This window comes from Puma concolor, chromosome B4 (genome assembly GCF_028749965.1).
Source record: "Puma concolor isolate L17-30 chromosome B4, mPumCon1.1.hap2, whole genome shotgun sequence".
In the NCBI taxonomy this organism is placed as follows: Eukaryota; Metazoa; Chordata; class Mammalia; order Carnivora; family Felidae; genus Puma; species Puma concolor.
The window spans coordinates 105,521,178-105,544,914 of record NC_141673.1 but is presented as its reverse complement, the minus strand read 5'-3'; the positions used below and the strand labels follow the sequence as shown (position 1 = coordinate 105,544,914).

Genomic DNA, 23,737 nt, shown 5'->3' with positions numbered 1-23,737 from the left:
CCCCCTTCTCACCTTCCTGCTGATGAAGGGGAGAGAAAAGAGAGAGAAAGAGAGAGAAAGAAAGAGAGGAGATGGAACATGAGTAGCAGGTCAGAACAGCTCAGAGAAGATGGAGAAGCGCCTGCCAGAGGGGCTCGGCCAGGCAATGACGAGAGAGGGCAGAGGACAAGAGAGCTTGGGGTCCAGCTGAGAGGCCGGGAGCAGCGAGGCTGCCCTCCGTGCAGGGGAGCAGAGGCTGGCAGGGCCCTGGGGCTGGCTGGGGTGGCAGCCTTGCAGATAGCCACATGGCCCTCTGGCAGGGTGGGAGGGGAGAACGGGCCATCAGGTCACTTGTCCTCCCTGGGCAGGTCAGGCTAAGGCACGGGCAGAGCTGGTAGAACAAACCGGAAGGCTGGTAACTTTGTGTGTTTATCTGCAAGGCTAGAGAATGGGCAGCTGCAGGAAGATGGGGAGAAGAGGGGGCAGGGGATGGAATACCCACCCTGGGGGCTTGTCAGCTGCCGGGGCAGGAAGCTCCTCCGTGTAAAGGTGCCTCCTCCAGACACAGGTGTGTGGGGGGTGGGGGCCATGGGGAAAGAGGGAAGACATGGGGCTCCCCTGGGGCATCCTGGTGGGCAGGATCCTCCCTCAGACCTCTAAGTGGGGGCTCCTCCAGCTTGGGGTGGGGCTGGGAAAGGAGGTGTCTGTGTGAGAAGCTAGTAGTCCCTGGAAGCCTGGCAGAGGAGTGGGAGGGGAAGGCTCACTGGGGAGCAGTGGGGGAGGACTGGGCCCCAGCAAAGCTTGTAGGGGCCACTGAATGCCCCCCAGGTGACACTTGGGGGCCTGGCAAGGACCAGCTTCTGTGGCTACGTGGCTTGGGGATGGGCAACCCCCCTCCCACACGGACAGTCTTCAAATTTACGTGCTCCCCACCCCCAGTGAAATCCCTAGGATGACTCAACCCTGTTCTGCCTCATCAGCTCCTGCACACACCCCTACGCCATGGCCAGCTTTCCGAATGGACCAGCCGGTCCAGGGAGGAGCTCCACCCTCTCAGCTGCCCCCTCCAGTTCTCCACCTGCCCCAAGAGGCGGCTGAGGGCAGGATCCGGGGTGGAAGTGGTCACTGGGGCTGGACTTGAGGGGTGAGTCTCTGGAGGGGCCCAGGCTCCCTCCTATGGAGGATAGGGCAACTGAGGAAAAGGGAACAGTGGCTTCCCTGATAAAGCGGGTACTAGGGGGATCAGTGAGCGATCTGCTGGGGGAGTGGGTTGGGGGATGGGTGGGGTCGCTACGGAGGCGGCATGGGCATCTCTGCAGGTGTTGGTCTGGGAGCTCGGCCTCGGAGGGCACTCAGCTGGGGAGTGGGCAGAAAGTGCTGTGGCATTATTAGGTGCTGGAACAGTGGCATTACCCATGCTAGCAGTAACTTTTAATTGTATCTCTTGAAATTGGTAAAATGGTGAGTCGGGCTGGGGAGGCATTGATTAATACCTGAGAAGAGAAACAACAGAGACAGTGAGAAGAAGGACAAGCGGGGGTGCACGGAACCACTCACCTGGGCAACCAGGCCTCCACTTACCTCCACCGTGCTCTCCACCGGCTTCTCCCCCAGGGCAGCTTCCCTTTTGGCTTTGAATGCAAAGAGCACAGGGCTCACTCTCCAACCAGCCCGACACAAATCCCTGCCTCTCCCTCCCAGCCCCCACCCCACCCCTCCACCCCCAATACCAAGCATCCTTGCAGTTACACGTTGTGGCCAGAAGACTCTGGGTACCATGCCACTCCTGACGGAGGTGCAGCCCCAGGGCGGGGGCTAGAAGTCGGAGCCCAGTTCTGCCACTTAGTAGCTGTGCGACCTTGGGAGTCCAGCCTAGAAGATCTCTGAGGCTTTTTAAGCGAGCACTACTGAGTTTCAGCAAGCATTGCTCAGTCTTGACAGCCTGAGCCACTGTCAAAGGTTCCCCGGTATGGACTGTGGAAGTTGGTTTTGCGGTGGCATTGGTTCTTGGCTCTCAGAGACACCAGGAGGCTCTGTGTGTTTGTGGGAACTGCACTAACCTGCCTCTTTCAGCCACAGGCACCTTGAGGGAGGGGCCGTGTTCCTTTTGTGTTTCTACCCCTGCTACTTAGCTGAGTGGTGGGGATTCAATGAGCAGGGACCTGTAGAGCACTCACCACAGGGCTTGGCATGCTTAGTTTAAGCTTAGCTGATGACGGCTGTGTAACTGCTGCTGGGACATTCTGACTGGGCTGGCACAGCACCGGGGACCCTGCAGATCTCTAGGGACATCGTGGTAGCTTTTTCTGGCTCAGTCGCTCCTGGCTCCCACCCCTGCCCCCAGCAGGCCACCCAGAGCCCCTCTGCTGGAGCCCCTGTGACTTCTCAACACAGTGTGCATGTGTGTGTGTGTGTGTGTGTGCTCACGCATGAGCAAGTTCCCTTGCTGTGCTCATCGCCCTGCTTTCTGTAGCACAGAGGGAGCTCTGCCGTTATTTGGAACCTAGGAGAACCCCACTGGGGAGGTGACTGATGGACCAGGCCATGGAGACATGCATCCTGGTCTGATTGGGGGGTGCAGCTTCCAGAAGAGGCATGCTGGGATGCAGAGTGGGGTGGGGTGTCAAATGCTTAATCACAACTGAGGTTTGGCTCTGGAGTTTCAACAGCTGTGCAAACAAGCAGCGACTCGTATACTGTGACCTTACAGACATGAAGGGGCCGGCTGAAAAATCAGGCAGGGTGGAGAATTATGACTGCATGATGGCAGGTCAAACCCATACACAGAAGATGATATCAGAGTGAGAATCTCCATGCAGCTAAAACAGCCCCAGGTCTTGTCTGGAAAATGAATCTCATCTCCTAGCTGAGTGACCGGTGCTGTGATGCTGTCTGTCCCGGCATCACGGTGTCATGGCTGTAACTGAGGGTTGGGGACCAGCCTGAAACCCACCGGAGTGTCTCAGCTCAAGCTAATGTCTTGCTGGAACCCTGGTCTTCTAGTGCTTAGCAGGGGATACACAGCAGGCACCCAATAAATGTTGGTTAAGTGAAAGAATAAATGGCTGAATTAATTAATTAGTGAACAGTTCTGATGGTTTGCTGGGGGTTTGTTGGGATGGGAGTTAATTCTCACGCCATTTCGCCCTCTAATTTTTATTTGGGACTGCAGAGTGGGGGTGGAGGTAACTCTTCCCATGCCCCCTGTGGGTGGGGGTAAAGGTGAGGGGCAAGAGGTAGAAAGTAGGAAGATGTCCATGGAAGAAATAAAGCAGGTCTAGAAAACGTGGCCAAAAGTGGTAAAAAAAAAAAAATCTGTGGCTGGCTTGATGCGTCTGGAGTGCATAAGTCAATTTGAAGAAACCATTTGGGAAGTTAGGTTTGGAGGTTTATCTGGGTTTGGGGGCGGGCTGACTCTGGCCTGGGATAGGAACGCACTCGTGGCTCCTTAGGGAAAGGACTGGACGGGCAGATCAAGATTTCCAGACCCTCCTGGCCACTCTCCTTACCGGGCTCATGCTGCTTCTCTTTACTACACCTGTCACCCCCTCCAGTGAACCGGAGTCCCCAGACAGCCTGGGTGTGGGGTGGGAGGGGGTGGGTAGGAGGCTCCCCGACTGGGGTTAGGGCTGTCTTGGCCTGACTCCTCCAGGGAGAATGGTTGTTTTTCACAGGGACCCAGGGCCTCAGGACAGCATGTAAATCGACACATTCCTCTCACGCCTTCCTTCTCACTCGCACCACTAAGGCCCATGAGATTAAGCCTGGAGCTCCTAGCAGAAAGAAATGGCCATGGGAACGAGTACTTTCCTCACCCCAATTCCCCAGGAACCCCAGGCTAGGGGCAGAGGGTGGCCCCCGTGCAGGCCCAGGGCCATCGTAGGCCTGAGGCCTGGGACAACGGAGCAGAACCAGGGCTCACCTGTAGGCGATCCGTGCTTGGACTGTGGGTCCACCTGTGCCCCGCTGGACTTGAAGGACAGCGTCTTTGCTCCCTGCTGCTTCTCCAGCTCCCCTGCAGGACAGAGAGGCCCGTGAACAGAGAGGAACCCAGCCTCAAGCACAGTGAGGTGGAAGAGGAATGAGGAGAGAACAAGAAGAGGGGGGCTCCCTGACACGCTATAAAGTGTGGCCTGAGTCTGGCACCCCACTTCACAGCTAGAGCCTCGGTTTCTCCATCTCTGTGTGGGGGGAAGCTATTAGCTGCTTGAATGTCAGAGGCAAAAGAGAGGGCGGTGGGCTGCTTGGGTCTGAATCCTGGTTCTGGGGCTTCCTAGCTGTGTGGCTTTGGACAATTTACTTAACCTCTCCATGCCTTACCGGAGGGGACAGCGGTGCCCACTTCAAAGTGCTGTTAAGAGGATTACGTGAGGAAATACATCAAAGCCCTTGAGAACGAGGCCTGGCTGGAGGCAGGTGCTCAATAAATATTAGCTTTTATTATAGCAGAAACAAATTACTTGGACCAGCGGACCTCGGTGATGGCTGGTGACAGCCAGCCTGCCCACCTTGTGCCCAGAGGGACAGACCTTCCTCAGGGTTTCCAGAGCTCTCCCAGGGAGGAGATTCCCCACTGAGGGTGTCGGTGCGGTGCAGTCTGTGTGGCCAGGGCATCTGTCTTGTCCACAACCTTGACTCCTCTCCCTAGACTGTCAACCTGTTCCTTCTCGTTCTCTCGCGGTGTTAGAGAAGCGCCAGTTACCATCCTCAGAGGTTTGACGATTAAATCACTCCTTCAGTGTCTCTTTTCCAGGAGACATAACTCAAGTTCCTTTGATTAAGGCCGCTCTCCTGGGTCCCATTTTCTGTCTCTCTAGTTGTCAGGAAGCCAGGGACACTGGACTGCACACTCCAAACCAGAACAGTTTGTCCTGACTGCTTCAAGTACACCACCAGTCAATACTTGATACTTCTCCTGAATGGGGGGTCGTCCCTCCCTGGAAAAGGGCTGTCTTGGCTTTGGAGAAATTAGCATCGTAATTATAAGCACAGAGTCTGAGGACCTTGGTGCGAATCTTGCTTTGTCACCGACTGTGTGAACTTGGACAGCTTCCTTAAGCTCTGTTAGACTCTCCTTATTCGTAAAATGAGGACAATCCTACCTGCCTCACAGAAAATTGTCGCAGGGATTAAACAATATGATAGGTCTGGCATTCAGCCCAGTGCCGGGCATGTAACGCATGGTAGCTGTTACTGTTTTCACTTTCTTTTCTACTTCCTTCCCTCCCTGCCTCCCTCACCAGTACTTCATCTTTTCTCAGCTGTTACTTCCAGCCAGACGTGAGGCTCTCTCTCTGCTCCCCTGCCCTCTAGACAGCAGGAGATGATATTCACTCTTGATATACTGCTTCTGGCAATGTCTACTCCTTTGTACTTTGGAAGGGACAGGGATGTCGCTCCCGGGCTGATGGGGGAAAAGGGATCTCTTCCAGCAAGCATGGGGCCCATTGGTATGCTGTGCCTCCCCAGGGCTGTGCAGAGCCATCTGTAACATTTTGACAGTGACAGAAGTGACATTTGAGGGTGTGTCCTTGAGCATGTTCAAGATCAACAGCCAAGGTGGCGTCTCTGAGCATCCAGTCCAGCCGTTGAAGAGTCTGTCTGTTATCCTGCTGAGCTCGCGGTTGCCCCCAGAGCGCAGACAAAGGAATGTACACCCCTACCACCCAAGCAGTTACCGAGTTGTACGGTCTGGTCTGGTGGGTTTTTGTTTCAACCAGATTTAACGGTTTCCTGACGATATTATACACGGAACGTCTTCTGTCGTTCTCAGAGGAGAAAGTACATGAGCCTCAGAATCAGACTCAAATGCAAGCGCCACCTTCTCCACTTCTAATACGCACGCCCTTAAACACATCCCTCAGTGGCCCTGGGTCTCGTCTGTGAACTGCGGACAAGCACCTACCTTGCGACCTCACTGTGAATGCTGTAGGCAAACTGCCTGGCACGTAGTAGGTGTTCCAAAAACGCTGATTAAAAAGCACTGCCCTGTCATGTTGGTCCCTTGCTCCCAAAACTCCCACTGCCTTTCCTATTGCTTAATGGGTTTATATTAATTTAGAACCACTTCCCAACAGAGTGACCGTATAAGGCAGACCTGAAGTCTGTCTGTACTTTCCGGTTTCGTTTCTGAATCCATTCTTACTAAACTTCCCGATAAAGGCGATCTATGCTTAAGCAGCAAAAGCTTGCAAGTGGGCACAGCTTGCAGGCCACTGCCGCTCTTTTCCTAAACCACAAAGTAACTGGCAAACCACCCGGACCTACAAAGACCCCACATAGTTTCTACAATGCCTGAATTGGAACAATCAAGAATCAAGGCATTCCTTAGGGGAAAAAAAAGAAAACTCCTAGGTGAGGGATAGTCAGAAAAACAGGCTGGACTCTTCAAAAAGACCATCGCATGAAAAAACAAAGTCGGGGGGACTATGATTCTAGATTAAAAGAGATTAAGGAAAATGACACAACCAGATGTAATGCGTGAATGTGACTGGATCCAGGGGGAGGGGCTGTACAAGGCAGTTCGGTGGGAAGAGAAGCGCCTGGGTCCCCAGGCCTTTTGGGTTTGCCTCCTTGCCTTGGTCGGCTGGCTTGAATGTGTTGCTCAAACACCACAGAGTCCCCTGTTCCAAGGGGCACCCCCACAGCCCCACCGGAGCATGTGCACCTCGCTTTAACTGTGATGGTGCAGTGGGGCCGGGGTGGCCTCGGGATGGCAGGAGCGTCCTTGGCTCACCCCACACTCGCTCCACAGTGGGGCGAGGAGTCAGACTTGTGCCGCAAGCAGCCTGTGTTCCCCGCTGACCCTGAGCCCACCCGCCCACCCGGCCACCGCATCCTTACACTCTATCCGGATCTGCTCCAGCTCTGTCACCTCAGCGATGGATTCCTTCAGGTCCTCCACAAACTTCTGCATCTCGTCCGAGCCCAGGGCACAGAAATGCAGCACCTGCTTCTTCTCAGAGCCCGAAAGCGGGGTCACCAGGGTGATGCCATGAGAGTAATCTGGAAAGCAGACCCCAGGCCCCCATGGCCGTGAGCAGCAGTGAGTGAGACGGGAGCTGGCCCAGTGTGGAGAGTTGGATGGGGCTTTTGGGGTGCTTGCCCCTTTCCCCCTCCCTGTAGCTTCCAACTTCTCCCCAATACCCTTGGCCACATCTCCGGGGACGAGGGAGACTCACATTCATTCTCAAAGAGGTGGAACCCCATGCCCAGCAGGCCCACTGACTTGCAGAACGTGTATGTGGAGGAGCTCTTCTTCTTCGGGCAAAGTTTGAGAATCTGTTCAAGAGAGGGAGAGAGACATGCACTGAGCGTGTATACACATGTGTGCACACGCAGGCCCACGAGCACACAGGGACACAGGTGAGCACACACACAAAAAGAAACATGAACACACGTGCACGCTTATATACTTAGGGTACATTCACACGTTGACATCCACGCATACGTACACACACACACACACACACACACACACATATAACAGGTATATAAATACACATACCGTATCACAATATGGGGTTTCTTGTATTGCATAAAACCCCTCAGTGGCTGTTCCCACTGCACTTAGAAGTGCACATTGCCTGCCTCTCCCCATCTGGTCCCTGCCTCACTCTGGCTTCATGTTCAAGCCCTGCTGTCATCCTTTCCGTGGCCTGAATAGGGCCAGCTTGGTCCTGCTGCAGGCCCTTTGCACATGCTATCCCCATTCCGCACCTCTCCCTGCGGCTCTCTGCATGGCTGGATTGCTCTCATTACTTAGATCTGAACTCAGATGCCGCCTGCTTAGAGATCTCCTTGAGCAGCCCATGGAACAAACAAAAACAAACCAAACCACATTGGCCCTAACCCCAGCCCCTCCTTCCTCCCTATCCCGTCATTGGGTTTCATCGTCTTCACACCACCTTTTTCCCAATTTGATACTATCTGGTTTATTTGTTTCCTTCATTATTTCCTATCTCCCTCCCCAACTAAAATGGAAACTTAGCCAGTTGCTCAGTACTTAAACACTTCTTCAGCACCTTCTCCCAGCTGGGCCCTGGAGGCACAGGAGCGCAGAAGCCAGAGAGAGCCGTGCCCCCAGAGTGCCTAACAGAGCTGCGGAGCAAGACCGGTCAGGGGGTAAACCAATGGATTGATCCATAAAGCATAATAAGCAGAAGAAAACCAAAGTGAAGGAATAAATAAGGTAATTCCAGAAACTGACAAGTGTTTTGAAGAGAATGAAATAGGGAAGGAATAGAAGGTGACTGGGCAGGCTACCTTTCGAGGTGCACAGGGAGGGCCTCTGGGAGGAGGTGATGTTTGAATTGAGACCTGAATGAAGACAGGGAGGTGGCTGGGCAAAGTCTGGCAAGGTGGTGGCAAGAACAAAGGTCTGAGATGGAAGGAGCCTGGCCCTTGGGACTCAGCTCTCGAGACCAAGGTGCCAGCGCAGGCAAGCAGTGGAGTGGAGGGCGGGGAGGGGAGGTCAGAGATCCAGGAGGCCTCCAAGTGGGGGGTGCGGGCTTCCTTTGCCTGGCATGGGAAACATGGCAGATATGAGGCCCGATTTGTACTCTGGAAGGATCACTCTGTTGCTCTGTGCAAGGTGGAGCTCAGGGGTGGATGGTTAGATGTGGGATAATTTTAGAGATAGTGCCACCATGACTCATGGATAGAGAGGATGTGGGAGACGAGGGAAAGACAGAGACCCGATCGTGTTCACCGCTGTTTCCCGGCACTTACAAAAATGCCTGGTACATAGTTGACCCTCATTAAATATTGTGGAATGGATACCTATTCCAGAGAACAAAGAATGAGTACACCACAGACATGCACGCACACACGTGCACATACACACACATGCACGCATCCCCTGGGCCCCAGGCAGCGCAGGCCCCGCTCAGGCCCACCATCCCCCACTGGCTGTGGGACGAGAAGCACATCCTTGTCCTGTCCCGCCCCAGGTTTCTTGTACTGTGGGAGAGGCTCATGATCTGTGATCTGGTTCATTCCCACCATGACTGTGGAACCATAAACAAATCACTTGACCTCTCTGAGCCTCAGCTTCATAACTTACAAAGTAGCCCTATGTGGCTAAGCAACCTCACCCCCCATGATGGGACAGTGTCGTGCAAGAGGAATCAGCCCTTAACTGTGGCATTCTGAGTGGCCCTCCCCGCCCCTCTCTGGGGTCAGGGCTAAGGCTGAGCTGGGCAGCAGGTGGCCCCGGCCTGGCCCGTGTACTCACCACCAGCAGGTCGTTGAAGAGGAACACCTCCCTCTGATGCGCGGCCTGCTTCTGCAGCTTGTTGACATCTGTCACCTCAAAGAGCCGGCTGCAGCAGACCAGGCGGCGGTGGGGCACCGACAGCACCTTTGGTGGAGGCAGGAACTTAGGGGAGGAGCCCTGGAGCTCACAGTCCTCCCCACCCCATAGCACCCACTTTCCGGGAAAGCAGATGGAGGCCAAGGTTTCTACTGCAAGGCCTGAACTTGACCATAAACGTCCTCTCTCCTCACCGGGGCTCTTCCCTTGTCATGCTTCTTGGGGAGCAAGGCTTGGGGAGAAGCGTTCATCATGCTGGAGTAAGTGAGATGAAGGCACGGGGAATGGAAATTGAAAAGAGCTTCCAGATTGGTCAAATCTGGTTGCTGTCAACCCCCATGACCCAAGCTGCAGCCTGCAAGGTGGCCCCTTTGTCCCTTTCTCTACTGCACACCCAAATGCAAGTGTGCAAGAGGGAGGGGACTGCAGGGATACCTCAAATCTGCCGCGTGTAAAACGATCTACTGCAGGCCTCGGCAAGAAAGGCTCTGGGCAGAAAAGGGCCATCCCTGCAGAGAGGAGCTCAGTGTAGAGCTCAGACGACATCCTCAGACTGCTTCTTAGGTCAGCAATTTAGGGAGGAGAAACTGGAGACAAATACCAGAACCCACTCTACATGCTTTCAGTTTATGGCATGAAGAGTCTCTGCTGACATATGAGTAGTAAACTACAGAGAATCATTGCCAACATAGACCATATTGCCTGCGACACAGGTCACAACTAAGGGGCACACCAGTGGCTTACCACAGTCTAGAGCCTACTTCAGCCTCTTTCCTGTCTTCTATTCAGTAGGACCTTCCAGGAAAGCCCAGTATCCATCCCATCCTAAGTCTCCCCATCTGGCCATCCAGATGCTTCAACCCTAGACCACTGGGCAGCCTTTCCCAACATCTCACCTCAGCCTCTCTGCTGCCATAGCTGGTAGCACTGAGGAAGTGAGGTAAGGGAAAACGGAGGGTGCAGTGTATGGCACAGAGTAAGGACTCAATTACTATGAAGTGAGCAAATAATGGAAAAGTGTCCCTGAAAGGGAAGGAAGAGATTGGGAGGAGATGTCAGCTGGTCTTGAGACAAAGGCAGGTGCGAGATGGGGGGCGCCTGGCAGCCATGGGAGAGGAAGTGGCTCCCACGGGGTGAGTGCTCTTCTGTGGTGGGCACTTACCGTCTTCATGCCCACAATGGACTTCTCCACCTTGGTGACATACGTGACGTGGTCCTCATTGGACTTGAGCTCCTTCTGTTGTATCCTTTCATAGATGCCCACCACCAGCTCCCTGGGGATGTCGGCACCGTCATCCACACCTATCAACATGGCAAGGGAAGGGGAGGCGAAGGAGGCGGAGGACGGATGTGTCAGAGGCCTGCAGCCAGAGAGGGAAGCCCCCACCAGGCTGATGTTCCGCAGGGGTGGCCTTGATTTTGCCCTGTCCCTGTTGCAAAACCTTCAGTGACTGGCTTCCCAGCCCCACTGAATTAAGGACAGACTCCTTAGCCAGGCACCAGAACTACTACAATATGGTCCCAACACACATTTGCAGTCTCATCTCCTGCTGTTCCATAACCAGAACATCCACTCTCACCTCCCTGGTCTCTTTCCTCATCCTCAAATACAGCCTCCATGTTCCCACTCAGGGCCTCACTTCTGTAGTTCTTCTTGTCTACCCCCACCCCACTCCCTGTCCCCCATGAGAACTTGAAGGCTGATACTGTCTTTTTTTTTTTTAAGTTTTTTTTAAAAAATCCATTTTGAGAAAGAGAGAATCTCAAGCAGGCTCTACACTGACAGTGCAGACCCCAACATGGGGCTTGAACTCATGAATGGTGAGACCATGACCTGAGCCAAAACCAAGAGTCGCATGCTTAACTGACTGAACCACCCAGGTGCCCAGCTGATGTTCTGTCTTATTCTCTCTTGGATCTCCTCCCTCTCACACCTAATCCCCACCCCTGATTAGTTGTTAACTAAGAATGTGTGACAAGATTCTTCCTTCACTTGGAGCGTGGGGAGGTGGTGGTGGTGGTTACATGTTAGGTGAAGAGGAGCCGGACAGCCCCCTGTAGCAATGCAGGTAAGGACACTCTACTCCCATCTCTTACTTCATAGTAATAAAACTCCAGGAACAAAAAATACTGACTTGGAAACAAATTCTTTGGGAGGTAGAAAGAGAAGCCATAAAAAATTTCTTCATTCTACCTTTCCTAAATCTTTTTTTAATGACTATATGCTTCTCTTACAAGACAGAAGCATTCAAAATAAAGCAACTTTGGCAAGTGTCCTCAAAGGAGATTTCCTACCTAGTGAGAGGACATTATACCTTCTATGAGCAACTCTTTGTATCAATCCCATTTCTTCTACATCTGATCTTGGTTCTTCAAGTCAGGCAAATTAGCCCATGCAGCACCCCTGGGGGCCTAAAAGACACCAGGCTGGGGGCAAGAAAGAGCAGGGACCAGGACTGAACACACAGAGGCTCCCAGCCGAAATGGCAGGTTGCACACCTTTGCTCCTTCTGGATATTCTGGTCAAAGGGAATTTTTTAAAGAGGCATATACACACAAAGAGAAAGAGAATGGGGGAAGAAACAAGGGCACCATATGACCTGGAAAGTGGATGCATGAGCAGTCCTGAGAAAGTGGAAATTGAAGCCGGCCGAGAAGTTACAAGCTATTCAGCACACCACAGAACCACCAAAGGGCTCTGGAATGGGTGGCAACAGGAATCCCACTTTTAGTGGAGGTGAGGTCAGGCTGGAAACAGGAAAATAGGTTGATAATCAGTCTAAAAAGGATTTAGATCTCCCTGTCCCTTCCTCTGCTTCAGCAGCAGACTGAAGGTCAGTCCTCTGGAAGAGGTGAACCAGGAACTCTGGGGTGGGGGCACCCAAGCCCAGTCCAAGGTGGGAGTCTGTGCTGAAAACTGGAGCATGGAGTTGATGTCTATGTATTAAGAGACCCTCTCAATCCTTCTTATCCGAAAGATCTTAGAATATTGGCAGCCAGACTCATACCCTCTGGTCAACAGATCGGACATTTCTCTTCTGGGGAATCAACCAACACAAGAGAAAAATCTGAAGATACTGCAGTAAGGGTGTCCCAATGAAACAGCTCAATTTAATCACCGTATGAAAAAGCCCACCACTCAGAACCCCCCACCCATACTCACAGAGTTTTTAATCAGCCTTTTAGCTCACTCTTAAATATTTGAGAACAATCAAGTTTCATCAAGTATATATGGAAAGTCTATAACACAAGAGAGAAAGAAGTACGGGAAAAACAGAAAAAGGAAGCCAGAAGAAATAGAGGCAAGTAGGGAGTAACCAAAACAAACAGATACCATCAGAGATACATGAGAAGATAGTTGCATCTACAAAACAAGACTAAAATGCTATAAAAGGGGAATATTTACAGAAGAAAAGAGTTATTAAAAATGAAAAATATGACAGCAGAAATGAAAAAATTTGTAGGCAACTCACAAGATAAAGCCAAGGGACATCTTCAAGAAAGTCCAACCAGAAGACGAATATGGAAAATAGAAAACTGTAAAAATTAGAACATCAAACCAGGAGATCTAACATCTGAATAACATGAGTGCCAGAAAGTACAGAGAAGATGATATCTGCACCCTCATGTTCACTGTAGCATTACTTACAACAGCCAAGAGATGGAAGAAACCTATGTGTGTATTGAGAGATGATGGATAAAGAAGGTGTGTGTGTGTGTGTGTGTGTGTGTGTGTGTGTGTGTGTGTATAATGGAATATTAGTCATAAAAGAGAATGAAATCTTGCCATTTACAACAACATGGATGGAGCTAGAGGGTACTATGCTAAGTGAAACAACTCAGAAAGAAAAACACAGTATGACTTCACTTATATGTGGAATCTAAATGCAAAACAAATGGACAAAACAAAATAGAAACAGACTCATAAATACAGAGAACAAACTGTTGGTTGCCGGAGGGGAGGCAGGTTGGGGGTGGGAAAAATAAATGAAGGGGATTAAGAGGTACAAGCTTCCAATTATAAAATAAATTGAGTCATGGGGATATAATGTACAGCACAGGAAATACAGTCAATAATACCGTAATAACTTTGTATGGTGACAGATGGTAACCAGACTTATCATGGGGACCATTTCCCAATGTATAAAAATATCAAATCACTATGACATACACCTGAAACTAATAGGACATCAATTATACTTCAATTTAAAAAAGAACCATAATGAGGCGAAACATCAGGAAAATTTAGAAGACAAAGGAGAAAGAGAAGAGCCTGTACATTTTCAGAGAGAGAGAGAGAGAGAGAGAGAGAGAGAGAGAAATAATATGCAAAAGGTGAGGAATTGGAATGGCAGAGTAGCACTGTCCATTAAAAGACAATGGAGCAATGCCCTCAAAATTTTGAGTTCAGTGTTTCCAATCTGGAATTCTATGCCCAGCCAAACTCCCAATCAAGAGTGAAGGTAGAAAACAAATATCCAGACACACAAGTTCTCAAAAATTTGCGGCCAATGTACCTTTCGTATGGAAGAAAACTAAAAATGAGCCAGCTATGAAATCCAGGATACAGGAACCGAACACAGGAACAAGACAAAGGAGGTGCCCGGATGATGGTGGAGGGAATCCCAGGTGACTGCATGCAGCTGGCCCAGCCACCTGTCGAGATAGGAGCAGAGACTAGAGGCTCTTGGGAGAGAGACCCCAAAAAGAATACCTCTCCGTGTTCCACGTGCAGAGAGGAACTTGACACTTAGGTTGGGGAGTTTGGAGATAAATCAGTGGCAGGTATGTAGAGAGTTGAGCAAATGGGAAAAGAACACAAGTATTCACTCCATGGAAAGGAGAAATAGAAAGGGTTTGTAATCATGCTATACTTCAAGACTCAGCTTTGAACTGTGTTTACCTAGTCTTTTTTTTTTTTTTTTCAACGTTTATTTCTTTTTGGGACAGAGAGAGACAGAGCATGAACGGGAGGGGCAGAGAGAGAGGGAGACACAGAATCGGAAACAGGCTCCAGGCTCTGAGCCGTCAGCCCAGAGCCCGACGCGGGGCTCGAACTCACGGACCGCGAGATCGTGACCTGGCTGAAGTCGGACGCTCAACCGACTGCGCCACCCAGGCGCCCCTACCTAGTCTTAATACCATAAACACTGACGTCACAAAAAGAATGCTACAGCTGTAAGAAGATCATGGGGATTCAGGGTAGTTTTAGTGGGGGTGGGTTGGGGAAGGTGGATCAAAGAGGGCTAATGCTCATGTTCTATGAAATTGCTATGGTCTGAATGTCTGTGTTTCCCTTCCCCCTTTCATATGCTGAAACCCTAGCTCCCAAAACTGATAGTATTAGGAGGTGGGGCCTTTAGAAACCAAGTTATAAAGGTGGAGTCCCCGTGAATGGGGTCAGTGCCATGGAAAAAGGACCTCACAGAGCCCACTCCTTCCACCAGGCGAGTGCACTGTGAGAAAGCCCCAGCCGGAACCAGGAAGCGGGCTCTCACCAGACACCAAATCTGCCAGAACCTTCATCTCGGGCTTCCTGGCCTCCAGAACTGTGAGAAACACATGTCTGTTTATAAGCTACCCAGCCAGTAGTATTTTGTTATAACAACCTGAACGGATTAAGATATAAATTAATAGATAATGCTTAACATTTAAAAAAATGAACAAGTAGCAGTGTATAAAAGAAAGCAAAGTATAGATACTATTTCATCCCATCTATATGAAATTCAAGAGCTACACAACTAGTCAATGGGGACGGAAGGTCAGGAGCCTTGGCATTCTGACAGGGGCACTGACTGGGCCGGGACATGAGAGGATGTTCTGGGGCCAGGGGAATGATCTGGAACGAGAGCCGGCTGTGATCACACATGCATATGAACATAAACTTCATCATGCTTTCAGATTTGTACACCTTACAGTTTGCTTTCATAGCAATTTAAAAAAAGGAATAAGAACAAAAAGAAAAAGGAAGAAGAAGCACGTGGTTTCGCGATATAGAAGAAATACGATAAATGGCAAAAAGAACGTTGAGAGTGGCAGAAGAGTGGCGACAGGGGCAGGGACTAATTTTTTTTTGTAGCAAGAAGCCGTGTAGAATGATTTGACTTTATTAAATGATGTGCATGTATAGCTTCGATTCCTTAAGTGCTAAAGAAGAAAAAAAGCCAGTGAGTTGAGCACACATCACATCCTGCCAGTTTAGCTCTGATCCCTGCTAGGTGGTGCACTATGTCATTTAGAGAAGGACTTGGCTGCTGGGTGCCATGAAATTATATGCAAGGCTGATGGCCATGGACCCAAGACCTAAAAGCCTCCGTCTGTCGTGCGGTGGGAAGGGCTGGCACACATAGGCGCCAGCTGTGTGGCCGGGGCCTAGAAGTCAACCAATGGAGGACGTTCCACGGAGGGCAAGGGGCATTGCCCAGGGGCCCTTGCTGGTTGATGTAGGGCAGTGGCCATGACTCCTGGAAACTCCCCCAATGCCTGGCATGCAAGCAACTTTTCCAGATGGCTGTGTGTGACTGGGACCACAGAGCAGTGTCCAGTGCCCCTGGCTGCTAGGGTGACAATCTACAGTCAGCTCAGACACAGAATTCACACTGAATAGAACGGAGCCTGAGCAGCGGCCTCGGCCCTCCTTCCCGTCCTCCTTACCTCTCAGGTTTCGGATAAAGTCCTCTAGCATCATCTTCCGGTCGGGCTTGATGTTGGGGCTGTACATGTCGGTGTTGAGGAGGATGATGGCAAAGGCGAGGATGAAGATGGTGTCGGGGTTGTGGAACTGCTGCACCACCTCGGGGTTGCACATGCAGTAGCGCTGGCTGCAGTGGGGACACAAGCGGGGTGCTGAGGCCCTTCTCCCCCTTCCCTGGGCTCCAGAAGTGGGGGGTCGTGGGGGGGACAGATGCCACTTCTCTGAGGGCATTGGGTCCCTGTAGCCTGGCCCTCTTCCCCACTGAGGGGACAGGGTCCGGTGTCACACAGCCATGGAGCCCGTCACCGCACCCAGATGCTCACCAAAGACTTGCTGGTCCATGGGGATGGGTGGGATGCACCCTGTCTACCTGGAGGGCCCGGCGCTGCTCTAAGCCTAGAGAGCTCAAGGACTCCTGTCCCTTTTCTTTCCTTCCCTCCTCTGCAGCCAGCCCCCCACCCTTCCCGCCCCACCAGGAGGGCTTCTCCCAGCCCCAGACGGACCCCCCAGCATCTCTGGTGCCCCATATCCCAGGCGTGTGTTTTGAGGGCTGTGTGAGGGAAGGGGGATGGGGTCCTACCTGAAGGCCTCTATGAGTCGCTCTACCTTCTGGGCTTCCCCCTGCACGCGGATGTGGGCCTGGAACTTCCGCAGGGCCTCGTCCAGCTCCATGCTGGAGAAGTCCATCTCGTCCACCACACAGCTGAGGGCAGGTCGGGAGGGGGGGTTCTTGAGGAGAGAGGTCAGCCCCTAATCCTCTCTCAGCTAGAGGCAGCTGAGGAGTAGGGTGCAAGGTGTAGCCCCCTCTCCCACTGGACCGCCCACCCTGGTGGCCAGGATTCTCCCTCTGGTAACCTAAGAGGACCCTCCCTTACACCATCTTTCCTCCAGCACAAGAGCCCTGGGAGGCAGATGGCTGACTGCTGTCTCCATAGCTAAGAGCCTGAGACCCAGAGAGGCCAGGGCGGCTATCCAGAGCCACACAGCCAGAAGGAGGCTGATCTTCCACCTTTAGCTCCCAGCTCGTCTCCTCTCAGCCTCAGAGGGTCTCAGAGTCAGGCAAAGGTTTGAAATAGGAGTAAGTGCAATTTACTTATCTGCTCCTGTCCTGTTAGGAGCCTAGTTTCTCGTGCCCATTTGGGCTTCCGGGTGACGGACCCTTCCTCCCGTACCACCTCTCGGGGTCTGCCTCAGGCCAGATGGGAAAGGAGTGAGCTCATCCTAAGCTCCCTTGCAGACAAGGAGCCCTGAGCTCTCAGGGAAGCTGTGGCCTCTGAAGAGTAAATGACAAATCAGCCTAATGTGGGAGGGGAACAGTGTGACAAACACGGCCGGATTCTGAGCCTGGGCTTACCACTGAATTTTTTGTGTCTTTTGGTGAAGACTCATCTTTTAGGGCCTTGGTTTCTTTTTCTGAGGAGGAAGGAGGTCAGAGTCCTGCTCCCCAAGGGCCCTTCTACCTCTGAAATGCCACCTCTATCTAGCCCTGGAGAGTTTGCATCTGAATGTCTCCCTGCAGTGCCTGGGGAAATGGAGGTGGGGACGTGGTTCCAGTCACCCCTACGAGGCAGTGTCATTCCTCCCAGGGCCTCTCCTGTCCTCCTGCTGCCTTGCCCTCCTTTGGGGTGGCCTGTCCCCAGGGCCATGAGCAGCGGGCAGGGATCCAGGTCTGGCCAAGCAGCAGCCCTGATGTGCCTGAGAACTGCAGACGCTCCCATGTGCCACCAGGCTCCCAGAGCCGACTTCCCCCCTTTCTGCACCCATGCTGTGGTCCAGCCTCCTCTCTCCTGGTCGTTTCATACCCAGCACCACAATGCCTGCTGGGGTCAGCAGCCCCTCTGCTTCCACAGCCCCGGCCACCACCGCCACAGGGTCACGGCCTGGTCGCTGCCTTCCTTCCTGCCCAAAAAGGCGAGGCAAGCTCTGGGCTCGAGCCCAGTGTGTGGCTTGGTGCCCAGCATACCGGGGGACTCAGGGAACATTTGCCCAGTGACCGTGTGAGCAGAGGGACGAGCCCTAAGCAGGACCCACTTCCTCTGTGATGCCAGCGCCTGTGCAAGGCCCACCACCTAGGAGACTCAGAGATCCTGACTCAACCCTGGCTCTGGTGTCAGTTTTTAGAAGGAAGCAATGAGAGACAGCCACACAACAGTGGTCAGGGGCCTGGTGGCCCCTTTCAGGGGGGAACAGAGAGGAGAGAGCATCACTGAGACTTCTAGAAAGGGGAGGCTAGGAGCTCCCTCTTGGCTCCCACAGGGGAGATGGCCATCTTCAGGCTGGGAACCCATCCTCCTCATAGTCAAGCCCAGCCTCCTCTCAGACTTATCTGCCTGGATAGTGAGAGAGAGGGTGGCACTGGGGAGGCCAAGGCAAGAATGTGGCCCAAGTATGACAAGTGGCAATGTCAGTGTCTGGGTGTTTGAGATGGAAACTGGTGGTAGCAGCCCCCGGGTCCAGCCTGGAGAGAGGCCACTCTGACTTCTCAGCAGTTCTTGTCGTCCTCCCTGAGCATTCCCAGGCTGGCAAGTGAACCTCAGGAGCAGCATCATGGGGCCCACACCCATGTATCCCCTAGCCCAGCACAGCCAGGAGTTATGAATCGTGCATGACCGACCCAGACAGCGAGGCCGTCAGAGGAGGTGAACCAGTGTGGTCCTGCAGCAAGGGGACCGGAGCTAGAGCCGGGGAAGCAAGGATAGGGAGGGAGGAGACAGACGTAGAGGCAGTGAGAGACACAGAGGATACAGAGTCAGGTCAGAAAGACCAAGAGAACAGGGACAGAGAGAGAAGGCAAGAGAGACAGAAAAGGAGAGGCAAGGAGGCAAAGAGGAGAGAGAAAGACCCACAAAATGGGGGAGACGGAGACAGAGAACAAGAGACAAACAGAGACGAGGGGAGAGACAGAGACAGAAAGAGGAGAGAGAGGTGGAAAAGGACAGGAGATGGGTGTGGAGGACAGTACCACAGACTGGACAGGGGTGGGTGTTGCTAGGCATGGAGCAGAGGGCCCCCCCCCCCCCCCGCTCATCCTGGCCCCCGCCTAACTCGTCAAGGCCCAGGGGGAGGGCAGTGGGCCCCAGGCTGGCCAAGCCCAGAGGACCCCAGGATGGCCCCTGGCCTCCCAGCCTGGCGTCCAGCTGCTGCCCAGGACTCGCCCCATCAGCCTGTCCACCGCACCCCTACCTGGCCTCCATATCCCTCAGAGTCTCTGTCCTGTGCCCCCTGCCCCAGTGCTCCAAGGGCATGACCGCCTGAAGCCCGGGCACCGTGGTGGGGGCCGCCAAAGGAGGCAGAGGGGCAGCTGGGAGAAAGTAGGATCTGCTCGGCCAAGCACGATGGCCTAATTTCCAGGCCTTCGCTCAGGTGACACGCAGCCCGCACGCGCGTTCGCTCGCTGGCTCGCTTGGGGCTGCGGCTAAAAGCTCCAGTAACGAGCCCAGAGCCTGAGACTCAGCCAGGTGGAAACGCCAGTGCACAGACTGGGGAGTGCTGAGTGAATCAGTCACCGGCCACGGGGGCGGGAAGGACTTCATGGGAGGAAGTCCTTCCACATCCTCAAAGACCCCGTGTGAGAGTTGCGAAGTGGCTTGTTAAAATGCAGCTCCCTGAGCCCCACCCCAGATCTACCCACTCGAATATGTAGAGGCGGAGCCTGGGAATCCGCATTCTTCACCAGCTCTCCAGGCGATTCTTTTTTTTTTTTTTTTTAAATTTTTTTTTTTTTTTTTTTTTTCAACTTTTTTTTTATTTATTTTTGGGACAGAGAGAGAGACAGAGTATGAACGGGGGAGGGGCAGAGAGAGAGGGAGACACAGAATCAGAAACAGGCTCCAGGCTCTGAGCCATCAGCCCAGAGCCCGACGCGGGGCTCGAACTCACGGACCGCGAGATCGTGACCTGGCTGAAGTCGGACGCTCAACCGACCGCGCCACCCAGGCGCCCCTCCAGGCGATTCTTAAGAACTGAAAGCCAGTAGCTGAGCTGAGTGCAAGGGAAGGAGGCGGGTCCAGCCCAGGTGGAGCCTTTGCAAAGTGAGTCCAGCAACTCACGGGCCACCAGGGCAGCAGCTCAGGGGCACTCGTGCGTCCCTGGCAGGCTCTCAGAGGCTGCTTCTGCAGAGTGGTGAGGGAGGAAAAAGGTGGAGACGGATGCCGTGCCCCCTCCACACACACGTGGACACACACATGTATTCCTGCCTTACTCCCTGCAGTTGCCAGCTTGGGGCATCAGTGTTCAATGCGGGCAGTGTCCTGGGGCTCTCAGATCCTGGGGAACAAATCTGAATGTGTTCTGCAAAACCCGCAGACAGGAGGGAAGGAGATGTGTTGAGTGACGGCAGGGCACTACTGTCTCCAAGGAAACAAATGCCTTCTTCTCTGTAGAGTTGGGCTTTGGGCCAGGTGACCTCTCAGGACTGCTCCCGCTCTCTGAGAAGGGCCCAGAAGCAGAGCAGAGGGCTCCCGAACATCAGGTGGCCACAGCGCCATTTCTGGCTGGCTTTGGAATAGAGCTGGCAATGACCGATGACCGACTGCTTCTCTCCCTCCTCCCAGGGAACCACTGTATACCTTCCTGGTGGGGCCTGTGGTCTGGGCTGAGGCTGTGCTCTCTCCTGACAGGCCTGTCCCGGCAGCCCCTCACCTCAGGGGCCTCTGCCATCCTGCAATCATCCACAACTCTTTTGCTCCTCCACTCAGCCTGATTCTCTTTTCTCTCCTGAGGTACAAGCCCAGGCTGCACCGTGACCCACTCCCCGCTCCTCTTCTCTCACTCTTTCCCACGGCTTCTCTTATTATTATTTTTTTTTAATGTTTATTTTATTTTTGAGACAGAGAGACAGAGTGCGAGTGGGGGAGGGGCAGAGAGAGAGGGAGACACAGAACCAGAAGCAGGCTCCAGGCTCTGAGCTGCCAGCACAGAGCCTGACTCGGGGTTCCAACCCACAGACCTTGAGATCATGACCTGAGCCTAAGTCAGGCGCTCAATCGACTGAGCCATCCAGGCTCCACGCCGCCCCCCCCCCCCCCCCGCCCACGGCTTCTCTTATTTTGTTGTGTCTACCAGTATGTAAAATCTCCTCTTCCCCATCCTTCTTTGCCACCCTGGAATTGTGGTGGGGAGCAGATTGTTTGACAGTTTTCCAAATCCACCCTGTGGCCTCCACCCAGGACAGCCAAGGACATCAGTCCCTCTTTGATCATCTTTAAGGTGAAAAACATCACATGTTTCTGGGTGGTCTTTTCTGGTGTATAATCTCCCCATTTTGCAGAAGGCGAAACTGAGACCACAAAGGGGCTTGCGCCAGGTTTCCTGCTCTTGTGAGGCCTCTTCCCCCAGGGGGCCGTCTCCACTTCAACGGGGGTCCAACACTAGCGGGGGAAGCGCCCTCTGTGCTCATGTTACTGAGGATTGTCACTAAGTGCACCCTGACTTCATCTTCTCTCTCCATCCTGTGCGATATTAACCATTATCCTGTTATTTTGTATTCCATGTGAAGAAATCAGCTCACAAAAGAGCTGCCCCTGCAGGGGGAGCTGCACACATCACATGCCTTGCTGGCATCTCCTGGGCCAGGCAAGCCTGACTCCTTCCCCATCTAGTGTTAATGCCCTGGGAGCAGCTGTCTTACCCTGATGCCTGGCTGGAGCCAGTGGGGGGCCAAGGGGAGGGACAACTGGGCACCATCATGGTCACAGTCACGTGCTGGGAGTCACTTCACTATCGGCAGTCAGCACAGAAGCTGTGGGGCCATCCCTCAGTTTCAGAGCTGGCCTGGGCACCCAGAAGCCACAGCAGAAAGCAATCCCCAACCCCCTTTCTTCCCCCTTCCCCTCTCTGGTGCTTTCTCTGGCCCCTGGTGGTGACTTTTTTCTTTCTCCCCTCCCTCTCTCCCTCCCTCTCTTCTTTCCTTCCTTCCTTCCTTCCTTCCTTCCTTCCTTCCTTCCTTCTTTCCAACAAACATGCATTTCCTCCTGTATGCAAGACGCTGTGCTTGGGACCTGGTGTAAGTGGCAAACAACACAAACACAGACCCTATCCTGGTGAGAGAGAAACATTATACACAGAGTCAAAAATAATCATTTCATTGTAATTGTGGCAAATCCTATGTAGGCAAAGGACAGGCTTCCGTGAGAGGACAAAAGATGTATTTCATATTTTGGAAAGGCCCCTTTATGGACATGACATTGAGCTGAATGATGAGGAGCTGACCAAGGGAAAGGGAGGGGTGGGGGAGCTTTCAGGCAGAGGGGGGAAAGCATATGCCAAGGCCCTGTGGTAGGAAAGAACTTCCAAGGACCTAGAAAGGTCAATGAGTCTGCAATGCAGAGTAAAGGGGACAATGGAGAGTGGCAGGCTGTGGGGCTAGAGAGGCAGGCAGGGGTTTGACCAGACAGAGCTATGTGAGTCACAAGAGGATTTCGGAGTTTAGCCTGAATACAACGGGAGACAATAGGATATGATCAGAGGAGTGATACGAGCCAGTTTGTTTTATGAAGATTTCTCTGGCTATTGGGGGAGAATGAGTGGAAAAGGGACGGCAGGGAACAAGAATGAAGCAGGGGCCCTGTTAGGATGCTACTGCCAAGGCCCAAGTTAGGGCTGATGGAGCCTAGGCTAAGGTGCAGACCAAGTGGATGGGTGATCTGAGATACATCCTAGAGGAAGAACTGATGGGAGCGGGCAATGGAGGGAAGGTGGGAGGTGAGGAAAAGAGGAGTCAATGGTGAGTGTCCAAGCCCTGGCTTGAGCACCTGAGGGCCTGGTGGTGCTATTTTTTATGCCGAGTCCATGATGGGATGGACACCTATGCTGAAGGAGAGACCGAGACTGCAGATTTGGACACGTTATGTCTGAGATGCTCTTTCCTGTAGTACCAATTTAGTATCTACTAAACCATCGTCCTTAGCACCCAAAGTCTTGTCTTTCCTATTTTACAAATTATAACCCTGCCTGGACCCTTCTTTGCCTCGAGTCACTACCCCTTGCCTCTACTGTTCTTTGGAGCCAAACTGCTAGGTGGTCCCTATGCCTGCTGTCTCCACGTCCTCAATCCCATTCACCTTTCAATCCACTCCAGCCAAGCATCTACCTCCAGCATCCCACGGAAACTTTGCTTATCAAGGGCACGCCGGCCGACATGTTGCAAGTCCAATGGCACCAGCTTTTCATCCCAGCAGCCTCTGGGCAGCACCGACATGGCTAATCATTCCCTTCTTGAAACACTCCTCTCTCTTGCTTCCCTCACACCACCCTCCCCTAGGTTGACTCTTTCCTCCCTGAAGGTGCACCTCCTTCACGAAGGGCCTCCTTCTGCTGCACCTCTACCTTAGGACTAGACACCAGGCTCCTTTTCCCCTCTTTTTCTTAAATGACTTTTTAAAAGTTTATTTATTTATTTTGAGAGGGAGAGACACACGGGAGGGGCAGAGAGAGAGAGAGGGAGAGAGAGGGAGAGGGAGAGAGGTTAGAATCCCAAGCAGACTCCACACAGCAGAGAGCATGATGCAGGGCTCGAACTCACGAACTGTGACATCATGACCTGAGCCAAACCGGTAACCATCTGAGCCACCCAGGCACTCCTCCCTTCCTGCTCTTAACAACCTCTCTCTAGGTGGCCTTACCCAATTCACTGGCTCTGATTGTCCCCTTCAACAGCTCTTAAGTGTTTCTCTCGTGATGCATTCACCCTTTTAATTTTATTATTAGTCACCAACCAGTTAATTCTTTTTGGTTGATCTGTATTGTTTATA

At 52.8% G+C, this 23,737-nt stretch overlaps 1 protein-coding gene across 10 annotated transcripts in view; it reads right to left on the bottom strand.

Moving 5' to 3' along the window:
- Positions 1–23,737, bottom strand: part of IQSEC3 (IQ motif and Sec7 domain ArfGEF 3) — a 108,841-nt gene that overhangs the window by 5,251 nt on the left and 79,853 nt on the right. For 3 of the 10 annotated variants that reach the window (XM_086714345.1, XM_086714347.1, XM_086714346.1), the window contains 8 exons: positions 16,567–16,689; positions 15,947–16,113; positions 10,455–10,594; positions 9,215–9,340; positions 7,161–7,260; positions 6,823–6,984; positions 3,902–3,994; positions 1,561–1,610 (listed from right to left, as the gene is read on the bottom strand). In XM_086714345.1, the coding sequence (XP_086570471.1) occupies positions 1,561–1,610; positions 3,902–3,994; positions 6,823–6,984; positions 7,161–7,260; positions 9,215–9,340; positions 10,455–10,594; positions 15,947–16,113; positions 16,567–16,689 (961 nt within the window). Of the gene's footprint in view, positions 1–601; positions 1,473–1,560; positions 1,611–3,901; positions 3,995–6,822; positions 6,985–7,160; positions 7,261–9,214; positions 9,341–10,454; positions 10,595–15,946; positions 16,114–16,566; positions 16,690–23,737 lie in introns of those variants that run through there. The other 7 variants (XM_025930352.2, XM_086714349.1, XM_086714353.1 and 4 more) reach the window with 5 other exon arrangements.